The sequence below is a fragment of the Sinocyclocheilus anshuiensis genome, unplaced genomic scaffold (genome assembly GCF_001515605.1).
Source record: "Sinocyclocheilus anshuiensis isolate Anshui unplaced genomic scaffold, SAMN03320099.WGS_v1.1 scaffold974, whole genome shotgun sequence".
Taxonomy (NCBI): Eukaryota; Metazoa; Chordata; class Actinopteri; order Cypriniformes; family Cyprinidae; genus Sinocyclocheilus; species Sinocyclocheilus anshuiensis.
This window is the reverse complement of record NW_015539877.1, coordinates 53257-72572: the sequence shown is the minus strand read 5'-3', so window position 1 is coordinate 72572 and position 19316 is coordinate 53257. Positions and strand designations below refer to the sequence as shown.

General features: G+C 37.1%; 2 protein-coding genes across 2 annotated transcripts; both read right to left on the bottom strand.

Moving 5' to 3' along the window:
* Positions 1-1748: 1748 nt before the first annotated feature.
* On the bottom strand, positions 1749-7268 carry pcare1 (photoreceptor cilium actin regulator 1). Its single transcript, XM_016481890.1, has 2 exons — positions 3576-7268; positions 1749-2090 (listed from the first exon to the last, which is right to left on the bottom strand). Exons 1-2 carry the CDS (start codon positions 6896-6898, stop codon positions 1958-1960), a joined length of 3456 nt encoding a protein of 1151 aa, XP_016337376.1. The 5' UTR covers positions 6899-7268; the 3' UTR covers positions 1749-1957.
* A 2121-nt stretch (positions 7269-9389) lies between these two features.
* Positions 9390-12587, bottom strand: LOC107685344 (G-protein coupled receptor family C group 6 member A-like). The gene is made up of 5 exons (XM_016481892.1): positions 12391-12587; positions 11275-11563; positions 10539-11113; positions 10382-10430; positions 9390-9434 (listed from the first exon to the last, which is right to left on the bottom strand). The coding sequence occupies exons 1-5, from the start codon at positions 12585-12587 to the stop codon at positions 9390-9392; spliced, it is 1155 nt and encodes a 384-aa protein (XP_016337378.1).
* Between the last annotated feature and the right edge of the window lie 6729 nt (positions 12588-19316).

The window sequence follows — 19316 nt, the reverse complement described above, 5'->3', positions numbered from 1 at the left end:
ATGCACTATTTTAACTTTAATCAACATGTACAATTGACCATGACATCCTCACCTTATCTTATTCCAGAAAAGTCACTCACCCAATGCTGAATGGAGTTGTACAGCAGCAGCTCACGTGATGAATGTTGGGGTTGGGGGAGGGGGGTGTGTCTGAACTAAATCAGCACCCTGATAAAGAGGTTGACTGGCACACAGTATTTTATGTATTTTGAAAATACAAAAATACTAATCTTAAATGTATTTAAATACAAATTACATTTGATTTTTGCCGAAGGCTTTCAAATCTAGTATTTTGTATTTCAAATACGTATTTTAAATACATGTATCTGAAATACTGAAATAATACTTTTATACTGTAGAACTGCACAGATGCAGATATTAAAACAAGCCGATGCTATTAGCTAACAAGGCATTTAAAAGGTACTTTAGTTTAAAAACCTGTACTATTGAGTTAATACATATTAAAAACACAAACCAACACATTCTTACCTGTGGAAGTTTATCCAGCTTCTACAAGAATTTAAATGTAGGCATTTGTTTTATAACCAGGTGCTGCACAATGTTGTTGCATCTTGAAACTCATTGATTTTAAATTTGAGTGACGACATATAGACAGTTCCAAGATGGTGGATGCATCGTCGTGTCTGGGGCATGGAATGTGGAATCTACCTATACATATCTACCATATACATATGGTGTGTAGTACAGTATGAATTTAATCCAGATATACTACGTTCACCATGCTGTCATTGTCATATGACCTACCTGCGTCAGTTGCGTCACTTCACAAGTCACAACACTCCCATGGTCTCATGAGATAGAAAAAGTGTCCATCTGACATGCACTTCAGAATCTCACTGGAAGTAGCAAGTAATTTGGGTACTATATTTCACCTACTGTTTTATAAATGTGAATAAATGTGATAAACTGTGAATTTGGGCATACTACTGTTTTCACACACTATTTTTCACCAACTATATAGTAGGGAAGTATGCGATTTTGGATGCAGCCAAACAGTATTCAACTGCATGGTATGTTGATGCCTTATTAATTTATTGTCCTATTTTGGCAGTTATGTTAAACCCATTAAACTCATGATGGTCAAAGGTCAAAGCAATTATAGGCTTTGTTAGATGAAAATTAAAGAACATATTTATCTGAACTGTATATTGGCATGTTTAATCTGTAATCAGATTTTACAGTGTTCCATAGAGATATTTTTCCCTAGATGATACAGTCTTATATAAGATTCAACATTGAATAAATAACATTTCAGTTTTATTATTATTATAATTTTTTTATTTTTTTTGTTATGAATAGTGCTGAACATGAAACTGTTATATTTACTCAATAAACTGAGTTTCAGTGTGAAATAATTATTAACAAAAATTCTCAAGATAAAATGAGAGAGTTGATTATGGGTCTCTTTAAATTTGCAAGGCACTATATCTTAATTGTTTCCTAATGTCTTTGTTCAAGGCCTCAACACTGCCATCTTACCTCCAGCAGAAGAGTAGAATGCTTTGCTGTATTTTGAATGTGATTTGTCAGATAAGCTTGAAAAGTAAGAATGTGATTGGTTGATGACTGATTATGTACATGATAAACTAACTGATAACCTAAATTCCTTGTTAACATGCATTTTTTAAAGAAAACATACTGTATAAGTGAATATATACAATCTCTGTGAATATATGTTTATTTTTATTTAGTAATAAAATATAAAAAGCCAACCAATAATATTCACAATACAAAACATTTTCAAAACAAATTAGACCAATTGAATTGAGGCAAATAAATCAAATATACACTGAAGCTAAAAAGGATGAAAATAACAATGATTGGAAATGATCATGAGAAGGCCTTCTCAGAAATAACTATTTTAATTTCCCACCAGGACACAGAGGTTGTAATCCCATCCAAATTGTGCTAATCCATAATCCCACTTGCTCCTTCCTCATTTCTCCCATTCCCTCTGTAGACCTTGACCCACAATGCACAAGTCTGGATGCGAGACAGACCGAACTGCACCCCTGATTTCTGTTTGCTCACTCCATGGCTTGTCTTCACTGACTGGAACAGCTTCCAGCCTGTGACAGCAAAACAAAATAAGAACATTAGTGAATTGAAGGATTAGGGAAGTGGGCCAGAGCTGGTTAGCACTGGTCAGCAGTAAGTCATTGAGAGCTTAGTGGCTGAGGATTAGCAATTATATTATGATGTACGTGAGAGAGGAAAGTGTGTCTAAATTGCAAAAAAACATATACATTTCATGTTTCCTCAAGTTCTGTGAAAATGCATTTATTCTATATCATACACTCTGCTTCTGTCATTCCTTTACTGTACAGGCATCACACAAACAAACTGAGCATTTTTTACTGTATGTCACATGACCATATTTACCAAAAGGCCATCCCCACATTCCCTTTTAAGTCGTTATGTGGGACTTTCCGATCATTCTTTCATTGTTTGACTGAAACTAGTTTTAAAAAAATCTAGTTTTCCCGCATACATGAAAGCATTCCGACTTGAGTCTTGTCTTGCTCAACCTTTGTAAGCAGTTTCCAAGTGTTTCATGTGTTTGTTGTTGTTGTTTTTTGTTTTTTTCTCAGAATCGTGAAGTATATGTATTATATAAAAACATAATTGTTAGGGATTGTAATTGTTAATATCGCTGAATATCCTACAAATATCCTACGCTCTGTGATGACAATATTCTTCAAGACTTGTCCACTGAACCTCCACTGAACATTTTTTCCCCTTGAATTAATGTTACAAACTATTTAAATACCCTTGTTTAATTAAACATTTAATTAAACACAAATTAATAAAGAAGACCAAGTAGCTGGCACACAAAGGTACAGATACTTTAAAACACGACAGACTACAGATAGATTTGTCCCTTGTTATTCACCCAAGAGCTGTGACATTTACACAATGAACCTATTATTGAATTTCAAAAACTGCACTCTTTATTATGACAGAGACAATCAAAGTGCTTGTCCTATAACATTTTCTATTCTCTTTGAAAATTAAATCTGGAACAGAAGCAGCAATTTCAAGCATGAATGGTACTTGCTTCAGATACCCTTATCAAAGTTGTTTAAAATAAAGATTAAGCAAGAAAATATTGGATACTGTATCACTATTAAGCATCACAACCCAAAGGAGTTGAGTTCATGGATCAGAAATTAAAAGCTAAAGTTTTTCACCTCAGTGACTGGTTCAATATAACTGCTCACAGGACTGTTCTGCATAGTTGTCTTTTTTTTCATTTTTTTATCTTCTTCAGAACATTAACAGAGTTATGTTTCTGGGTCATTAAATCAGATATTAATAACTGCTCCAGGACTGTTCTGCATAGTTGTCTTTTTTTTTCATTTTTTTATCTTCTTCAGAACATTAACAGAGTTATGTTTCTGGGTCATTAAATCAGATATTTACCTAATTTTCCTGATGACTTGGATAAGCAGCCATGTTTATCTCAATATGATGCAGACTATAAATATACTAGATTAATTTGAAGCAGTTGTACTTTAGCCTTACATTTAATATCAAAACAGTGTTAGACTCACCCATGGGTGCTAATTGCTGGTTCACTCCCACATGTCTCTGCCACAGAGATGACTGGCACCCTGGGCGGCAGGCTTAAACTGGGCCTCCTGTCTGACTGGCTGCGCCGGATGAATGGCTGGGGCCCTCGTGCAAACACTGGCAGCCGACCACGCTCACCCCAGGGACGAGGCAAAACACTGCTACCCGAGGAGGCCCATGCCTGAGGGGGCTTGGGCGTAGGAACAGGCTGAGCCTCAAATAACGATGATGAGACTGGACAAAACACTGATCGAGCATTACTAAATACTCTTGAAGAGTCCTCACTACTATTTTCTCTAGACCAGCGCTGCACTTTTGGGGAAGCAGGAGGTGACGGTGCCTTAAAGGGGTAGGTGACCCCTGTCACCGTGATGGGGGTGTGGTCTTGCCATGTTGCAGGGGTGCTTGGCAGTGTCCGGTGGCCAGCAGAAGGTGGTTTTGGGAGTTTACGGACTACAGGAGGGCTAGAAGAAGTTGAAGAAGAAGGTTGACTTTTCAGTACCGGAGGACTAGGGAGTCTCCGATGTAACAGAGGTGTGGATGGCAACACTCGAGTTCTGGATGCAGTTGGAGTGGCAGGGGTTTGGTTCTCGCAGGCATTGATTGGCACTGATTCACTGGTACTGTTCTCCTTTTGTGAAACCTCTACGTCACTTTGGCAGAAGGAAAGCTGTCTGTGGCCCTGCTCTGCTGTAAGTTTCTCTGTCGGTGAGTCAGAAGAATGCCTCAAGTGGATTATCTTTCTTGCTTGTTTGTAGAGGGAAGCAGCCTCCTCACTTTCCGTGTCTGTTTCATGGCTGGAATCATGGTGACCACCCCTCACGACTCCTCTGGTATTATGGTTTTTTGAACGAACTGGCGACATACTAACAGAGCCTTTACACAAATTCCCCTTACTGGGTAGCACTGTAACAGACTGCAGAGTGGCTCGTAACCTCTGAGACATCTGAGTCATTTTTGGCAGAGTGGATCGGCCCCTGCTTGTTTCATTTTCTTCTGCATTCTTTGCCTGTACATTTTCAAAGGAATTGTCCATGAGAACCTCAAGTGGAGGGGGTGGTAGATTGTCAATATCAAGATCCTCTGTCCTTTCCGAGCACCGTGACTCCCCTTGACTCCTGAGAATACTATTTTCATTGAATGCTAATGTGGCAGAGGGACCTAAACCTGGAATGATGGGAACACCACACTTTCTAACACCTTTAAGAGGTCCAAGAACTGTTGCACTGTCTGGGGTCTGTTTACTTTCCTCCAACCCCTGACTGAAGGTGTCAATCAGTTTTTTAACATAATTCCTTTCCCTATACAACCCTGAAGATTGGCGGGGTGACGGTGGAGGGCTTGGCACAGGTGTTACCTTAACAGGCCCTTTAAAAGGAGGCTTGTCTTTTTCCTTTCCCTTTCCTTTGTCCTTTTTCTTTTTTTCCTCCATTTCTTCCTTCACACTTTCTTGTTCTACTTTTGCATGACATGCCTTTCTTTGATTACTTGGAGAAAAAATGATCCTATTCAAAGAACGCTGCCTGTCAGCAGCAACTGATGAAATTATTTGTGTTTGCGGTTGCTGAATTTTTTTAGATGAACCTGGTTTTGTATTTCCTTCACACTTAACCTTGGTCATTCTCTCCAGCCTTTGGTTGAGTTCCTTTTGAGTTCTCTCAAGTTCAATGAGTGTAGGATCTTCTACTTTATTATGCAGAGAGTCTGCTGATCTCGAACGTTTAGTAACTGTGGACTTTTTCTTAGATGTTCTAGAGGCAGCTGTTTGAGGTCTTTTAGAACTTTTGTCACCATCTTCAGTCCACTGACTACTGCTGTTTGGGTTATCTGCCTGTTTTGCTTTTTCTCCCGGTCCTTGGGATGGCGAAAAACGAATCCGGCCACTAATGGCATCTTTTAGCTTTAATGTCATTTCAACATTTTGTGGATTCTCTATTCGCTTTGCTGGCAAACGACGTGGTTGCCTCTGGTCTCGAATAAAATAATCTGTTTGTTTGCTTCTTTTCTCCTTGATTTTTTCATCTTCACTACCATCCTCCACATCATCCCTGCCACCTTCATCCAAGGAGACAGAGCCAAATACTGATTCCGTATCCCTCTGTTTTTCTGTAATCGTGCAAGTTGAGTCTATAGAGTTAAGAGAGCTGCTGTTGCTTATTGTTTTGAGAAGTCTGCCTCTGTATGAGCCTTGGTGAACTGGTGTACAACCACAAGAGCTGCTTGATGTAGCACAAATGGTTCCAGTTGACTCACAACTTTCTCTCCTTTGACATTGTCTCTCTGAACCTGCCAGGGACTCACTTTCTGCCCCAAGTCCACTGTCTTCACTAAATAGTGCAGAGTCTTCTGGGCCAGGTTTTTTCTGTGATGCAGCCTCAATCCGAGAAAGCAGCCGCATTAATCTAGACTCTGATGCACGTTTTGTCCTGAGCTTCTCATCTAGAATTTCAGTAATGGAGGAAAAGTAATCCACCGACTCCTCAAGCGCGGTATCCCCAATTCCACAAAATGATTGACCTACCTGACGCATCCTCTGTACGGTGTACTGAAGGAGTTGTTGTAGTAGGTCTGGTGGGGGCTCACTGCAGGTGGGAGAGGTCACATTTTTTGCTGAGTTGGATGAAGAGGAATTCTTGTTTTCACAAGGCCAAGCCAGATGGTCTCCATTTTCTTTTAACATCATCTCCCCCTCTTCCACTATTTCCTGCAGCCCTTTGTTTATTTCCTCATACCGTAAGACCATGAATGCCACCATGGGTTGCAAGGAAATTTGGGTTTGGGCTGCATGATCAAGTAACCCCAACAGATCTTCATATTTACTGATGCTGGGGTTAAGATATGCATACGCTGCTTGATGAGCTTTCACAAGTGCCTCTGGAAAGTCTACTTTTTCTTCATTAATAAATGTTCTTTCCTTTTCTTTTTTCCTGTTTAGTTTGACACCTTTATGACCTTTCTTTGACTTCTTTGCTCCCTTTTTCTCATAAACCTCTCGTTTTTCTTCTTGTCGTTCCTTCCCTTGAGATAATATATCAATGTTAATCTCTTGTGTACCTAGTTTTGCAGAAGCAGCCCCTTCAGGCTCAGCCATAGAGAATTTCCTCCCTAACGTCGTGGAACTTCTGTTGTTCCGAACCGTTGAGTTGTCTCTCTCTGTGTCCTGTCCACAGGATTCTCCACTGCTCCCATCATCAGATTGTGATTCTCCAAGTCTTTCATGAGTCCCTGGAAGTAGAGTTCTCCCTCTTCTGAACGCACCCTGTGCTGCATAGAGACCGTTCCCACGTGAAGGAGTGCAGCCCATTTTAGAGCAATTGCAGTTCACCAAGATTTTGAAAAAATACAGTCCAACAAAGATAAGGAGGCAGACCACTCCATCTGATGGCAGGATGGTTTAGAATCACCAGCTGCACTTGTCATTTTCAGATGACTCTAATTACCAGACACGCAGTTGTATTTGACTGCCTCCATGTATCCTTGGAAATCACCTTAGAAAGACTTTTAGGAAAAACAAATGTGGAGTGCCAAAGGAGTCGCTTATCTTTCAGTTAAAAAAAATTAAGAGAGAGAGAAAAAATATTCCACCACTGATTAAAAGTGTTTGTATTTCTTTTGAAGAAAGCAATGGCAAGCATTTTGTCTAATGCTGTAGAGTCCCTCTGTACCTTCTGGAGGACGAGCAGCTGAAGAGATTAAGGATTTGAGAGTAGTCCTAAGCACACAGTCTCAAGACTTTAAGCTCATTAAGGTAATCACAGTTGTTTTCAGGTAGCTTTTTTATAGCTCAAACCCAGTGTCCCATAGCATAGTTGGTCTAAAATAAAGTTCTGTTCAGTGAACTCTTGTAATTTATAAATATTCTGTTTGCTTTTGTGCATCTTGTTTCAACTTTTTGAAGAGAGAAATATATTTATTCCAGAAATATATTTTATTGTGGAACAATGTTTGTTGTTTTAAACAAGACATATACAGTTCACATCTTAATAAATGCAGTGATAATAAAAACTGTGGCAGAGATCTGATGCTCTGGTTCTCTCCCCTTAACACTTGTGTATTAGCACAGTGACACAAGAACCCATATTCAGCCATAGCCGCTGACTGTCATTCTGAAATCAATGCTTAGAGAGGGGAATGACTTCCCCTTCCTGTTCTTGTCTGATTGTAGGCGGCTGAAGCTATGCACCGCAACACTGCATTAATGTAATTTCTAGATCTCACTATAATCTCCCCAAGCCATGTGTGTGGAAAAGAAAGGCCATTGTCTATTATTGAAGAGTTTACCTTTATTCATGTCCAAATGCCACTCAGATAATATTGTAACAATACAAGACATATTGACATTCAACATATTACAAGGGTAACACATTATTTTAAGGACTGTTTATTAGTACGTACAAAGCACATATTAATGCCCTTTTCTGCATGACATTACATTAGATACCTCGATCTTACCCCATACCTAAACTTAACAACTATCTTATTAACTATTGATAAGCAGCAAATTATGAGTTTTGTTTGGCAAAAGTCATAGTTAATAGTTTGAGAATTGGAACTTAAAATAAAGTGTGACCATTACAAGTTGCTTATAATTAAGCAATAAAACATGAGCAAGAGTGCTGTCACCATGTGTGTTGTGAGTGTTATGTAATTCATAACGTGAATATGTGAATATATTTACAAAAATAATAATGTCAGCAGTAATCCACTAGACATGAGTTATTTTAAGGAAAAGTAGATTCTTCATGATATAACCCTTTTAACATTGTGTGTACTGTACACTTATCAAATGGATTTGCTCCTAGTTCTTTTTCGTAATGTCTGGTAAGGAAATTCTAAATGAATTGAACCCAAACCAGTATCTACTGAATTTATGGTATTTTGCGACCCCATTATAAAACCAGACTGCTGTGTTATCTCTGGGATAAAGTCAACTGAGTCAATGATGATATTATTGGCTATCGCAATATATGCCTCTCGAGTAAGCGGTTCTTTCTTCTTACAGAGAGCCATGTACCATTTAGGTGCAAAGTGACAGAAAATAACTCCATAACATGACACCAAGATGGCAGCTGCTTGAATTGAATAGCGCTCGTTGACCTTAGCAATGTATACAGGGGTGAAACAGACCCACACAAAAAGGTAAATTAGCATGCTTAGGATAATGTGTCCAGTCTCATTGAAAGCCTGAGGTACCTTTCTCCCTTTGAAGGCCATCAAAAAGCAGATAAATGCTAGCAATGCAATATAGCAAAGCATGATGGCAAATCCAATGCCAGAACCTTCATTGCACTGTACAGTAATCATCATGCTTTGGTCAGATTGAAATATCTCCACAGCTGGAGAATCAAATATCAACCAGAAGATGCAGATGAGGACTTGAACGAGAGTACCACAGGTTATGATGACAGGGGGCTTGTAAAATCTTTTAAAATGATCCTGGCGATACAGTACAAGAAAGCATACAAAGGTGCGTACAGCTTTAACCAAAATACACGAGACTGTGAGTGAGAACCCTAAGGCATACAAGATCTGTCGGCCCCTGCAAATGTGAACATTGGGTTTGCCAATGAACAATATGACGCTAGTATAGCTGAGTGCTAACCCTGCCATGATTAGAATACATAAGTTTCCACCTGCCTGTTTCATGACTGGTTTTCCATAAAAGACCAAAAAGATGATCAGGCTGAAGAACAACAATAGATAACCTAATACAGTAAATGTAAGTAGAACTATAGCATGGGACCCATCCCATTTCCAATAGTCCTCTTCTTTTGGCTTACAGGAAGGCCATCCTTTCAAAGACCAGGTACCATTTTCACAAGGGAGGCAATTGGGTAAATCTAAAAGAAAGACAAAGTTGATTTTATTGTATATTTCAATCAAGAAAGTTTGTCATAATAGGTATTTTTCCCTTTTAAATTGGTTTTGAAATAATTTATAAACTGGGCTCTGAATTGACATCTGTGGTTGAAACATAAGACAAAATAATAATAATAATAATAATAATAATAATAATAATTTCAATAAATTTTTACAGCAGCACCCACTGGCTAAAATTCTAATTTCTAGTGAAAAATTAAACAAGAAGTCATTCATAGAAACTCTACCTTTTAACGATACCACATGTTTACAATTGATTACTTACTTGTTCCATTAGAATAAGTACCCTCTAAACATTGTGTGCAATTATGGCAGCATGATGTTTTGAGGAGTTTCTTTGCTGTACCAGGTGGGCAAATAGCAGAGCACATGGAAATAGGAACCTAGAATAAGATGCATGGAACTGTGTTTAATATATATATAAATTTATTTTTATTTATTTATTTTTTATTTTTATTGTGTGTGTGAACAACATATGCATCTTTCTTAAAATGTCACATGGTTCCATATAAAACTGGTGCATTTTATAATTACTTAATTAATCTAGACTCACCGTATTGCTTGGATTACTCCATGTTATGGGCGACTTAATGTGAACTTCTTTTGTCGTCAGATTGTAATTTCCAACAACAACAAAGCTTCTCTGGACACTTGTTTCTTGTGTTTGCCAGTTTATTAAGTCATATCCATTCATGAAATTGCCATATGCATTAAAATAGAACGTTTGATTGTCCAAAGTAAAATTGATCTTTTTCAATTCTTTGAGGAGCTTTCCAAAAGAAAAGGAGATTTAAAATAAGTTCCAACTTTTGCAATAATGTATATAGAAATTATATCAAGAGCACTTGCTTCCTTTGCATGTTAGTATAATAGCATCTCCAAAATTGTATGTAAACCTTTTACTTACCTTCCATGGCGGAAAGTCCCGTTCTCCAGGGCAATCAGTTTCATTGCAGCTGAGAAGAAGTTTCAAAGCATGAGCAATGGACCATACAGCTAACCTTTCACCATAGGTTATGCTGATGTCGACAGCTTCTGTTAGAAAACCTCTGTCTTTCCCTAACTGCTTATATTCCTCAAGAAAGAGGTTTACAGAGCCCGGAGCAAGAGTCAGCTGCTGCAAAAACTCCTTAAAACCAGGATTGGGACCAGTTATGAAAGTGAACCCAAAAATGGCACCTACTTGGTTGATTCCCTCCATTCGAGATATATTTCGTGACATTGACCAAGCATCACTTGCAATCCAAGTACGCGAGATGTTCTGCCGAATCATTTCCTTGAACAGTTTAGAGACCAGCTCTTCCTTTAAGATAAGTAACACAACTTTAGCTTTGGATAAACTGATTATTTCTGCCACCTCTTGGATCCTTTTGTCGATTTCATTGTGAGCTAGGTAATGAGGCAATGCTTCTTTAAAAGCATGACAGATATCTGCACCTTCTGATTCAGCTAAGAAGCTTTGTAAGGCATTTTTCCCATAATCATCATCCCCGTAGACTACCCCAACCCAGTTCCAGTGAAAGTGTTTCATGAAATTAGCCAGAGCTTTGGTTTGGTGAACATCACTAGGAATGGTGCGCAGGAACGATGGGTATCGTACCCTATCACTAAGCGTTTGTGCAGATGATGTTGTGCTTATCTGTTTTAAGAGAAAAGGACAATGAATATTAATTGTTGATGTTTTTTGCCACTATCGCTACAAAATTGAGATTCATCAAGAATTGTTTTTGACTCCCTGAATCAAACTTTAATCAAATTACCTAAAGATTAACTCTAAATGATCATAATAATGTTACTCACCTGTGCGACCATGTATAGACTCAGAAGCCGAGCCACTGCCAGAGAGTCTTCTGAGAAACGAGCTCCAATGATTGCTTTTACATTAGGCCTTTCAAGCACCTCACATTGGACAGGCAGTGTGCCATTCACAGCGAGAAGCTGCTCGGTGCTCTGAATGGCCTTTGATGCATCAGAGCAAGTGTCACAGATGTAGTAGCCCAGTCGCACACCCGGGAGGAAGCTGGAGTTATTGATCGTTTCAATAGTATGCACAACAGCTAGAGTCCTTACAAGCGAAAGGAGATTTAATCTACAAGGAAATGAGGGAAATCTTTATTAGAAATAAAAACAAATAGCATATTCAACTTTCTAATCTAGAGAAATAGATTCTTACTATTTTTCTGTACACAAAATTTACCTTTTGAGACAGTTTTATACAGTTTCTAACAATCAGTGTACATTTGAATGCACAATTAATAGGGCTTGATATTGACACTGATTTGATTCTAATTCTAATAGTTCTCAGTTAAACTGCTATAAATTCACTTATTCTAGTTGTTCTATTAAATAAAACATTCTAGTTACGTCAACAGGCCTGTTTGCCACGATGAATAGCATGCATTGTGACAATAAGAAATGTATGGTTCACTTTATTTTCACTTTTGTAAATGTCATGATGATAATAATAATAATAATAATATAAAATATTAATAATAATAAGATAATAAATAAGAAAATAATCTAATTAATTAATTAATTGTCATTTGTTGTCAAAATGTATTGTGTCCTTCATCCAAATTTAATAATAATTCATAAATAAGTATTAATTATTCATTATATCTTATCATATTATTTATATCATAGTATTATTATTATTTACATAAATCAAGTGGCATTTGGTCTACCTGCATTTGGTGTACTGTAAAGTATTATTAACACCTTTCAAAAATATACGTTTTCAGGAAAGGTACTTGTTGGGTTAAAGATATTTAGTTATTCCATTCCAACAAATAAAATGTGCATTTAAATGATGGAAAATCAACACTCCGAGTCTTCAAGGTTGCATGGTAACACACGAAAGGCACAAATTATTGTACATATATGACAGAAAAAAAAAAAAAAAAAACAGATACTCACTCTGTGCAGTTGTATTTTTCTGGACGTTCTCGCACATGTAGTGTCTGCACTTTGGAATGGCAGGAATTGAGCACCCCTATCCATATATCCCCGTCTGCCCAGGCCCCACATCTGCCTGGCGAGTATTCACAAGCAGACCCAGAACCGGCCAAAATAAGGATGCCTATTAAAAGCCTGTAAAAGGCTTGTAGAAACATGACAGACAATCTGACTGAGCACAACTGACTCCAGAGATATGTTCACCTTGACAATAAGGGTAAAATGCATAAGTAATCTGACAGTCGTTCTGGTTTAAGTAAGAGAAGTATGCAAGGGGGCTGGCTCATTCTGAACGAAAACACAAAAAGATGTCAAACGATTACTTCCCTGGATCGACTCCAAATGTCAGACGAGCATACCTTTATTCTTCATCCTTCCCCCACAGACCGGTTCTGTGTAATTCTAGTAACTCACATTACATTCCACTGAGAGCTGAAATTTTAACCAGTTATAATTCTCTCTGCAGAAGTGTGGAAATTCCACATGCATATTTATGTTTATTGAGAATGTGGGTGCATGTATGTGCATAGGTGACCGTGATTTCACCAAGTACAACATGTTCCTGGATCAACATCCTTGTTGATCCTGGAACAACATTCCAATTAACCAAGCAGAATTGAGGGATAACTTTTCAGTGAAATATCTGTTTTAGGCTTACGATCAGGATTAGGTGCTTCTACACCCTTGTTAATCAGCTATCATTTCACACTGATTTTAGGAATAAATTATGGGTAGGGATTGGGTTTAGTCTATATTTTTGGACAGTAATGTTGATCCAGGAACATGTCTTACCTGGCAAAATCACGGCAACCTATTTTTCAGGGTTAGTTTACTTCAGAGCTATCAGCGCATGCGTGACCTTATAATATTATATATTATAACAATATAGTTATCAAATATACAATATATATATATATATATATATTTAAAGTTGCATGATATGTTAATTATAAAACACTATAAGTAGGCCTACTATATAAGGTAATATTGTATTATTCTAATATGTTATTATATTTATTGTCAGATGGGTCGGGCTTCCGGTCTCATCCACGTCCAGCTATTTGCATATATATAATGCAAACAGTTTTACCGTTTACTGCACATTGTTATTATTCTCGTTATTTCCCTACAGCGGCTAATGAACCGGAAGTCTTGCCGATAGGCTTACTTCCAAGTTGAAGAAAAAGGTGGATATGTGACGGTAAGTTAACCTTGCTTTCTGGAACACAGCCCAGTAGCTATAGCAACTAATGAGGAGCGGGAACATGGGGAACAAAGGAAACTAGGTCAAACTAAACACAGGAACAAGGAACCAAGTAAATTAAATATAAAATATTTAAATATTTAATACAAATTAAACATTTGCCATTTTTTGATAGTTCCATAAATAATTTGTAAATTTCAGTCAATTGAACTGTAGTTGTCTATTATTATTTGGTCTGATGTGAATAATGGAGTGGAGTCAAAGGCTCAAAATACTTCATGTACAGCAGAAGTAATGTAATCAATTTAAGTAGAATGCAAGTAAAACTACAATATACTAAGTTTATTACAAAACAACATATTACAAATCATGCTAGTGAGAACAGACTGAGTTCATTACCTCATAAAAGGGCCTTCTTTTATTTTATTTTATTTTATTTTCATTTATTTTAATTCGATTTTTTATCTTTATCTTCAAATTCTAATTTGTTTTGAATTTTGTATAATTATTTAGCTGGTTGATTTATCTGGCCAGGCAGGTTGGGCTTTTGTGTTGAGCTGGCTTCAGGATCGCAGTTAGTGTAATACAATACCGGCATGTTTTTTATTTATTTTTTTTATTTTTTTATAAAAAACATTATACCATCAAAGATACTAATGAAAGTTAAAAAGGGAAAAAAAATTAAAAATAAATAATTATAACGATGATTTATAAAAGAGATTTTGATTTTACGACTGGATTCTGTTTGAAGTATTACAGTGCTTACATCATGGATATTTTTTTAATGGTTTCACTAAATAGATGTTGTCAAAGTAGAACTGCTTCCCAAGTACTCTTCCTGCAAAACTGGAAAGCAGCTAGGGCATTTATTAATTCAAATGTGTGCATATTCATGTAGTCTCTTAGGTTCAACTATTCACTTACTCTGCACAGAAGAGGTTGAACTGGTGCAACTGGTAAATTAAGCTGGGAGTTTTTAATCTTGCTTTAAACTATGAAGTTATGCATTAAGTGTGCGGTTTCATGGTTCAGAGGTATTCTTTCAGGGAAATACTGAATAGTACATTTGAAATGCATCAAATATCACTTTCTGATCAAGAGAATATGTGACTTCTTTAGACGTTTTCTCAACACATGCATTCTTTCAAGTCACAACAGGAAGTTCCCATGTGTTTCTGGCTGTGTCTCTCTGGAATACACTGATCAGCTGCACTATACTAAGTGGAGCATGTTTTCTTTTTCTTTTCTTTTTCATTTGCAGTGCTCCAATATAACAGTTTGAATAATTTTCATGTAATGGCCAATAAGCATAATAATAGTTTTCCTGGGTGTGCTGGCACAAACTGCTATACACTCACATGAATCTACACAGGAATGCAAATGAAGATTTTGGATTAATAATAAATTAGTTCATTTTCGGTTTGTTTCTCACCAAACCCTACCATATGCCTTCAGAACACTTGGAATTTGGGATGAGTTAGGGTTATTTTATGACATGTTTGAATCCTTAAAAAATAATATATATATATATATATAAGCAGGGCATATTCACTGTCATTAAACTGACAAGGGCAACCATGATTATTGATTGATTGATTGATTAATTGATTGAAAAAGTATTATACAATATGGCTAAAAGAATTATGAAGTAATATGGCTTTAGATCAACAGTTCCATTGTGAGGTGGTGATGCTGCATATCAGGATATTCTCAATGGAACACTTATAAAACCTAAGTAGAATGAGAGTTCTTCAAATCTTGAATTTGACAGAGTGTGGGTCCTTTGAGTGAAAAAAGGTTGAGAACCACTGGCCTGCAGGGATGAATTGGAACACCTGAGGCCAATAACCAGTCTCTCTATGTGAAAAAGGCAGAAGAGATGGTTATTGACTTTAGAAGGTCTCGGCCCATCCAAACCCCCCTTGAACATTGATCGCTCAGCAGTGGAATCAGTGTACAGTTTCATGATTCTTATTGTGCACATCACCTCAGAACACTCCGGGACCCCTCACCTCAAGCTTTCTTAAAAAAAAAAAAAAAAACACACTGGAATTCCAAATGTGAATGCATAAAAACATGGATTTTTTTTTTCTGTTTCTTTTTCCTCTTTCCCCCCTCTCCATTAAATTGTTCTATGAGAATATATATTAAATGAGTAAATTAAATCAGTGAATGAAATGACCTCAGAATCTTGCAGTTTAGTGCATAAAGTGAATTTAAGGAAATGTGTCTCATGAACTGCTAATATCTGTACTTTCTGTAGCAAAAGGAGTAAAGTAAGTAAGTAAGAAAGTAAACAAACAAATAAATAAAACTATTTTATAATTATTTTAGCATATTCAGTTCCTTATGTTCAATCAACCCTTTAGTATATACTGTAAAACACTGCATCTCTATTTCTTATTATATGTCTTATTTTTGTTTTTAAATAATTTATCTTAAATATATCTATAACAGTGTGAGTAATTATTGGGAAGGGGTTGAAATAAAATTCACACTAAATAGTGCTCGACAATAAGGACTGCCTGATGGCCTGGGTATGAAGGTAAAATAATGCCTAAAAGATTTGCAAACACAGGGTAAGAGTTGTGGAAGTGTTCATAAGACTGTAAGCGTAAATAAAATTTGCATGCGCAAGAGAAGCTTTGTAAAGGTGTAAATCGCGTTTCAAGCATATGAAAAAATGATTTGCAGCATTTTACTGTTACTCGTAAGTGTAATCAGTGGCGGCTTGTCGGGGGAGGCAGGGAAGGCACAGCTTCCCCAAAATTTTGTGTGTGTGTGTGTTCACTGCTGTGTGTGTGCACTTAGGATGGGTTAAACGCAGAGCACTAATTCCTAGTATGGGTAACCATACTTGGCCACATGTCACGTCACTTAGAAATTTTGAGGTGAAAATGGCAGGAGGACGATTTAATGTTAATAAAATTCACAATTCATTTCAATTCATGTCTGAAATGTTTATTTTTTGTTTGTAATTTCACAGCTGTAATACCATAACATGTTACTGAAGTTGGAAAGCGCCGCTTTTCTATCGCGAATGTGCCGAATCTGCTGATGTAATTACAACCACTAGGTGATAGAGAAGAGGATGCGGAGGCCGGGGGAGAGCTGAGCTCTCGTGCCTCCGTTGGTAAAAAAAAATTAGCCAATCAGCATCAAGTGTTCACTTTCAGCGCTGAGGAGTGTTGAGGAAAAAAAAGGCTAGCCTCCCTTCTGGTATATCAACCAATCATCATAGAGATGTCAATTACGTGATATTAGTTTGAACGTCTCCCGCTGCGCTGATAATGTACCAAGTACTTATGAGTAGCGGTATTGAATATTTGATGCCAACAGATTTACCAAGCTGTCATTCAAACAGTATATATACAAATTAAAAATAAAGGGAGAACAAACCTAAACTGGATATAGGCTAACGTTACAGCAGTCGGCTCTTTTAACACATACTTTTAAGAAGGGATGGATGTTTGCTGGATGGATAATAATAATAATAATAATAATAGTCGGCAGGGATCCCCAGACCAATACAATTAATTAGTGTGCCTCCTCTATTTTAAAACCCATGAGCCGCCACTGAGTGTAATTCATGTATTGTGAAACTGCAGCTTCATGCTAACGCAAAATAAATATGATCTGCATGCTTCTGACTTCCATAGCCGCCACTGAGTGTAATTCATGTATTGTGAAACTGCAGCTTCATGCTACCGCAAAATAAATATGATCTGCATTCTTCTGACTTCCATTTGTCCGCGCTTACACTTTTGGCACGTTGTTTTAGCTAAAATAAGGTCAAAAGTACTGCAAACCTGTGAACAGTGATCTGCAAGCCAAAACAACAGTATAAAGAACTGCAAAACGGATTGACTGCATAGAACCAATCTGTATGTGTAAAAAAACAAACTGTTGCAAATGTCTAAATGACTTGTTGTGCATGTGGGGCAAAAAGTTCCCGAAATAAACAGATATGTACAGCTCCGTCTTTCTTTTCTCTGCTCTTGCAATTTTGGCAAGATTCTCTGAGTTCACTCACTGAGTTTTGCAAGCGTGAGAGGGAGGGTGGGTCCACCACCTTCTTGTAGCCAATCAAATAAGGGTCTCGCTGACTCTCCATTTACTCTTATCCGATTGGTTCAATAAACACATCAAACGCCAAAAACATGAATCTTCATTTAGTTCAGGATCGTTCTCGCTGCTAGAATGGTACTTTTAACGTACACATACATTAAAAATAAATAAATAAATAAATAACAAAATTAAAACATGATACTTTATAAGTTATCTACCATTAGGCTAGACTCCCATGTGTTCATACTGAATTGTGAGTTGGTGTAAACATTATTTGATTGGTTTAGCTTTACATTGAAATTTCATATATCATATAATCTGCATACACCATTGAGCTGATGTTAAACAGTACAGTCAAAATGATGTTATGTGACAATGCTCAGCACTATAGTATCAGAGTGCTATACTTTGTAAAACCTTTTTACTATACCAATAAAGCTACATAAATCTGAATTTGTCAGTTTTTCAGACCATGTCTCTGTTTACGGTATTTAACACTCAATTTTATATTTTGAAATTTCGGATTACTTTCATGTGACTGATCAAGCTATTATATGAAGCAAGTATGAGCAACAAAATGCTTTCTTTGTGTCCAGATTTGACTAACGCAAAAACTTACACTTCAAATCAACATATAAAAAAAAATCAACTTTGATAAAAATATGTATTTAATGATGTCTAAATATATATCCAAATTCAAGTAACTAATTATGTGGGAATCCAACATTTCCAGCCACTAGGGAACATACAGCCATGTTTATATATCGAGCTAAACAGTCATCTAGTGGTTACACAATGGTATCACAGATGATAAATGGTGAATAAGTTCCCAATAAGTTAGAGATAATAAATATTTTAGCAATATTTAGTCAAATCCCCTTAAATTACAACATGTTAAAGTAAAAAATATATATATATATAAATTATTACTGAACCAAATTTTAGTTTTTAAAAAAATGGAATCGTCCCTGATCAGTAGACAGGTGAAAATACATGTATTAAACTAGTGCAGACACTAGGCCATCTTTAAGTATCATCAAAATTACAATATTAAGTCAAGTCACCTTTATTTATATAGCGCTTTTAACAATACAGATTGTGTCAACGCAACTGAACAGCATTAATTAGGAAAATAGTGTGTCAATAATGCAAAATGACAATAGTAAACACTCATTTTTCAGTGAAAGGCAGAATTCATTGAATTCAGTGATGTCATCATCCAGCTCAGTTCAGTTTAAATAGTATCTTTGCAATCATTTGCAATCAAGTCAACGATATCGCTGGAAAATTCTTCCTCCTAGACGCCCCGCTTTCGCCCTCTGGCCTTTTCGGCGACGCAGTTAACACTGTTGTCGAGAGGTTTCAGGAGGCGAGAAAGCAAGCGGCGGCGTTTCAACGGTTCCTCCCGCGTCGCTCCCAGGCCGATGGGGCTGCACAGAGCTGCCCCGTGGCATAAGGCAGATCAGCTGTTTGTTTGTTTTGGTCCGCCAAAGAAAGGATATCCAGCGACCAAGCAGACCATGAGTAGGTGGGTGGTCGATGCCATGTCACTAGCTTACGAGTCCTCTGGCCTCCCGTCTCCTATGGGGGTCAGAGCGCACTCGACCAGGAGCAT

What these genes read in the sequence shown, in the direction of transcription:
- pcare1 (XM_016481890.1), bottom strand. Translation starts at nt 6,898, where the DNA reads ATGGGCTGCACTCCTTCACGTGGGAACGGTCTCTATGCAGCACAGGGT. An exon ending in CCAGCAATTAGCACCCATGG is followed by an intron (nt 2,091 to 3,575) that starts GTGAGTCTAACA and finishes TTGCTGTCACAG; the next exon opens with GCTGGAAGCTGTTCCAGTCA.
- LOC107685344 (XM_016481892.1), bottom strand. Translation starts at nt 12,587, where the DNA reads ATGTTTCTACAAGCCTTTTACAGGCTTTTAATAGGCATCCTTATTTTG. An exon ending in GAAAAATACAACTGCACAGA is followed by an intron (nt 11,564 to 12,390) that starts GTGAGTATCTGT and finishes ATTTCCTTGTAG; the next exon opens with ATTAAATCTCCTTTCGCTTG. An exon ending in GGGACTTTCCGCCATGGAAG is followed by an intron (nt 9,435 to 10,381) that starts GTAAGTAAAAGG and finishes TCTTTCTTTTAG; the next exon opens with ATTTACCCAATTGCCTCCCT.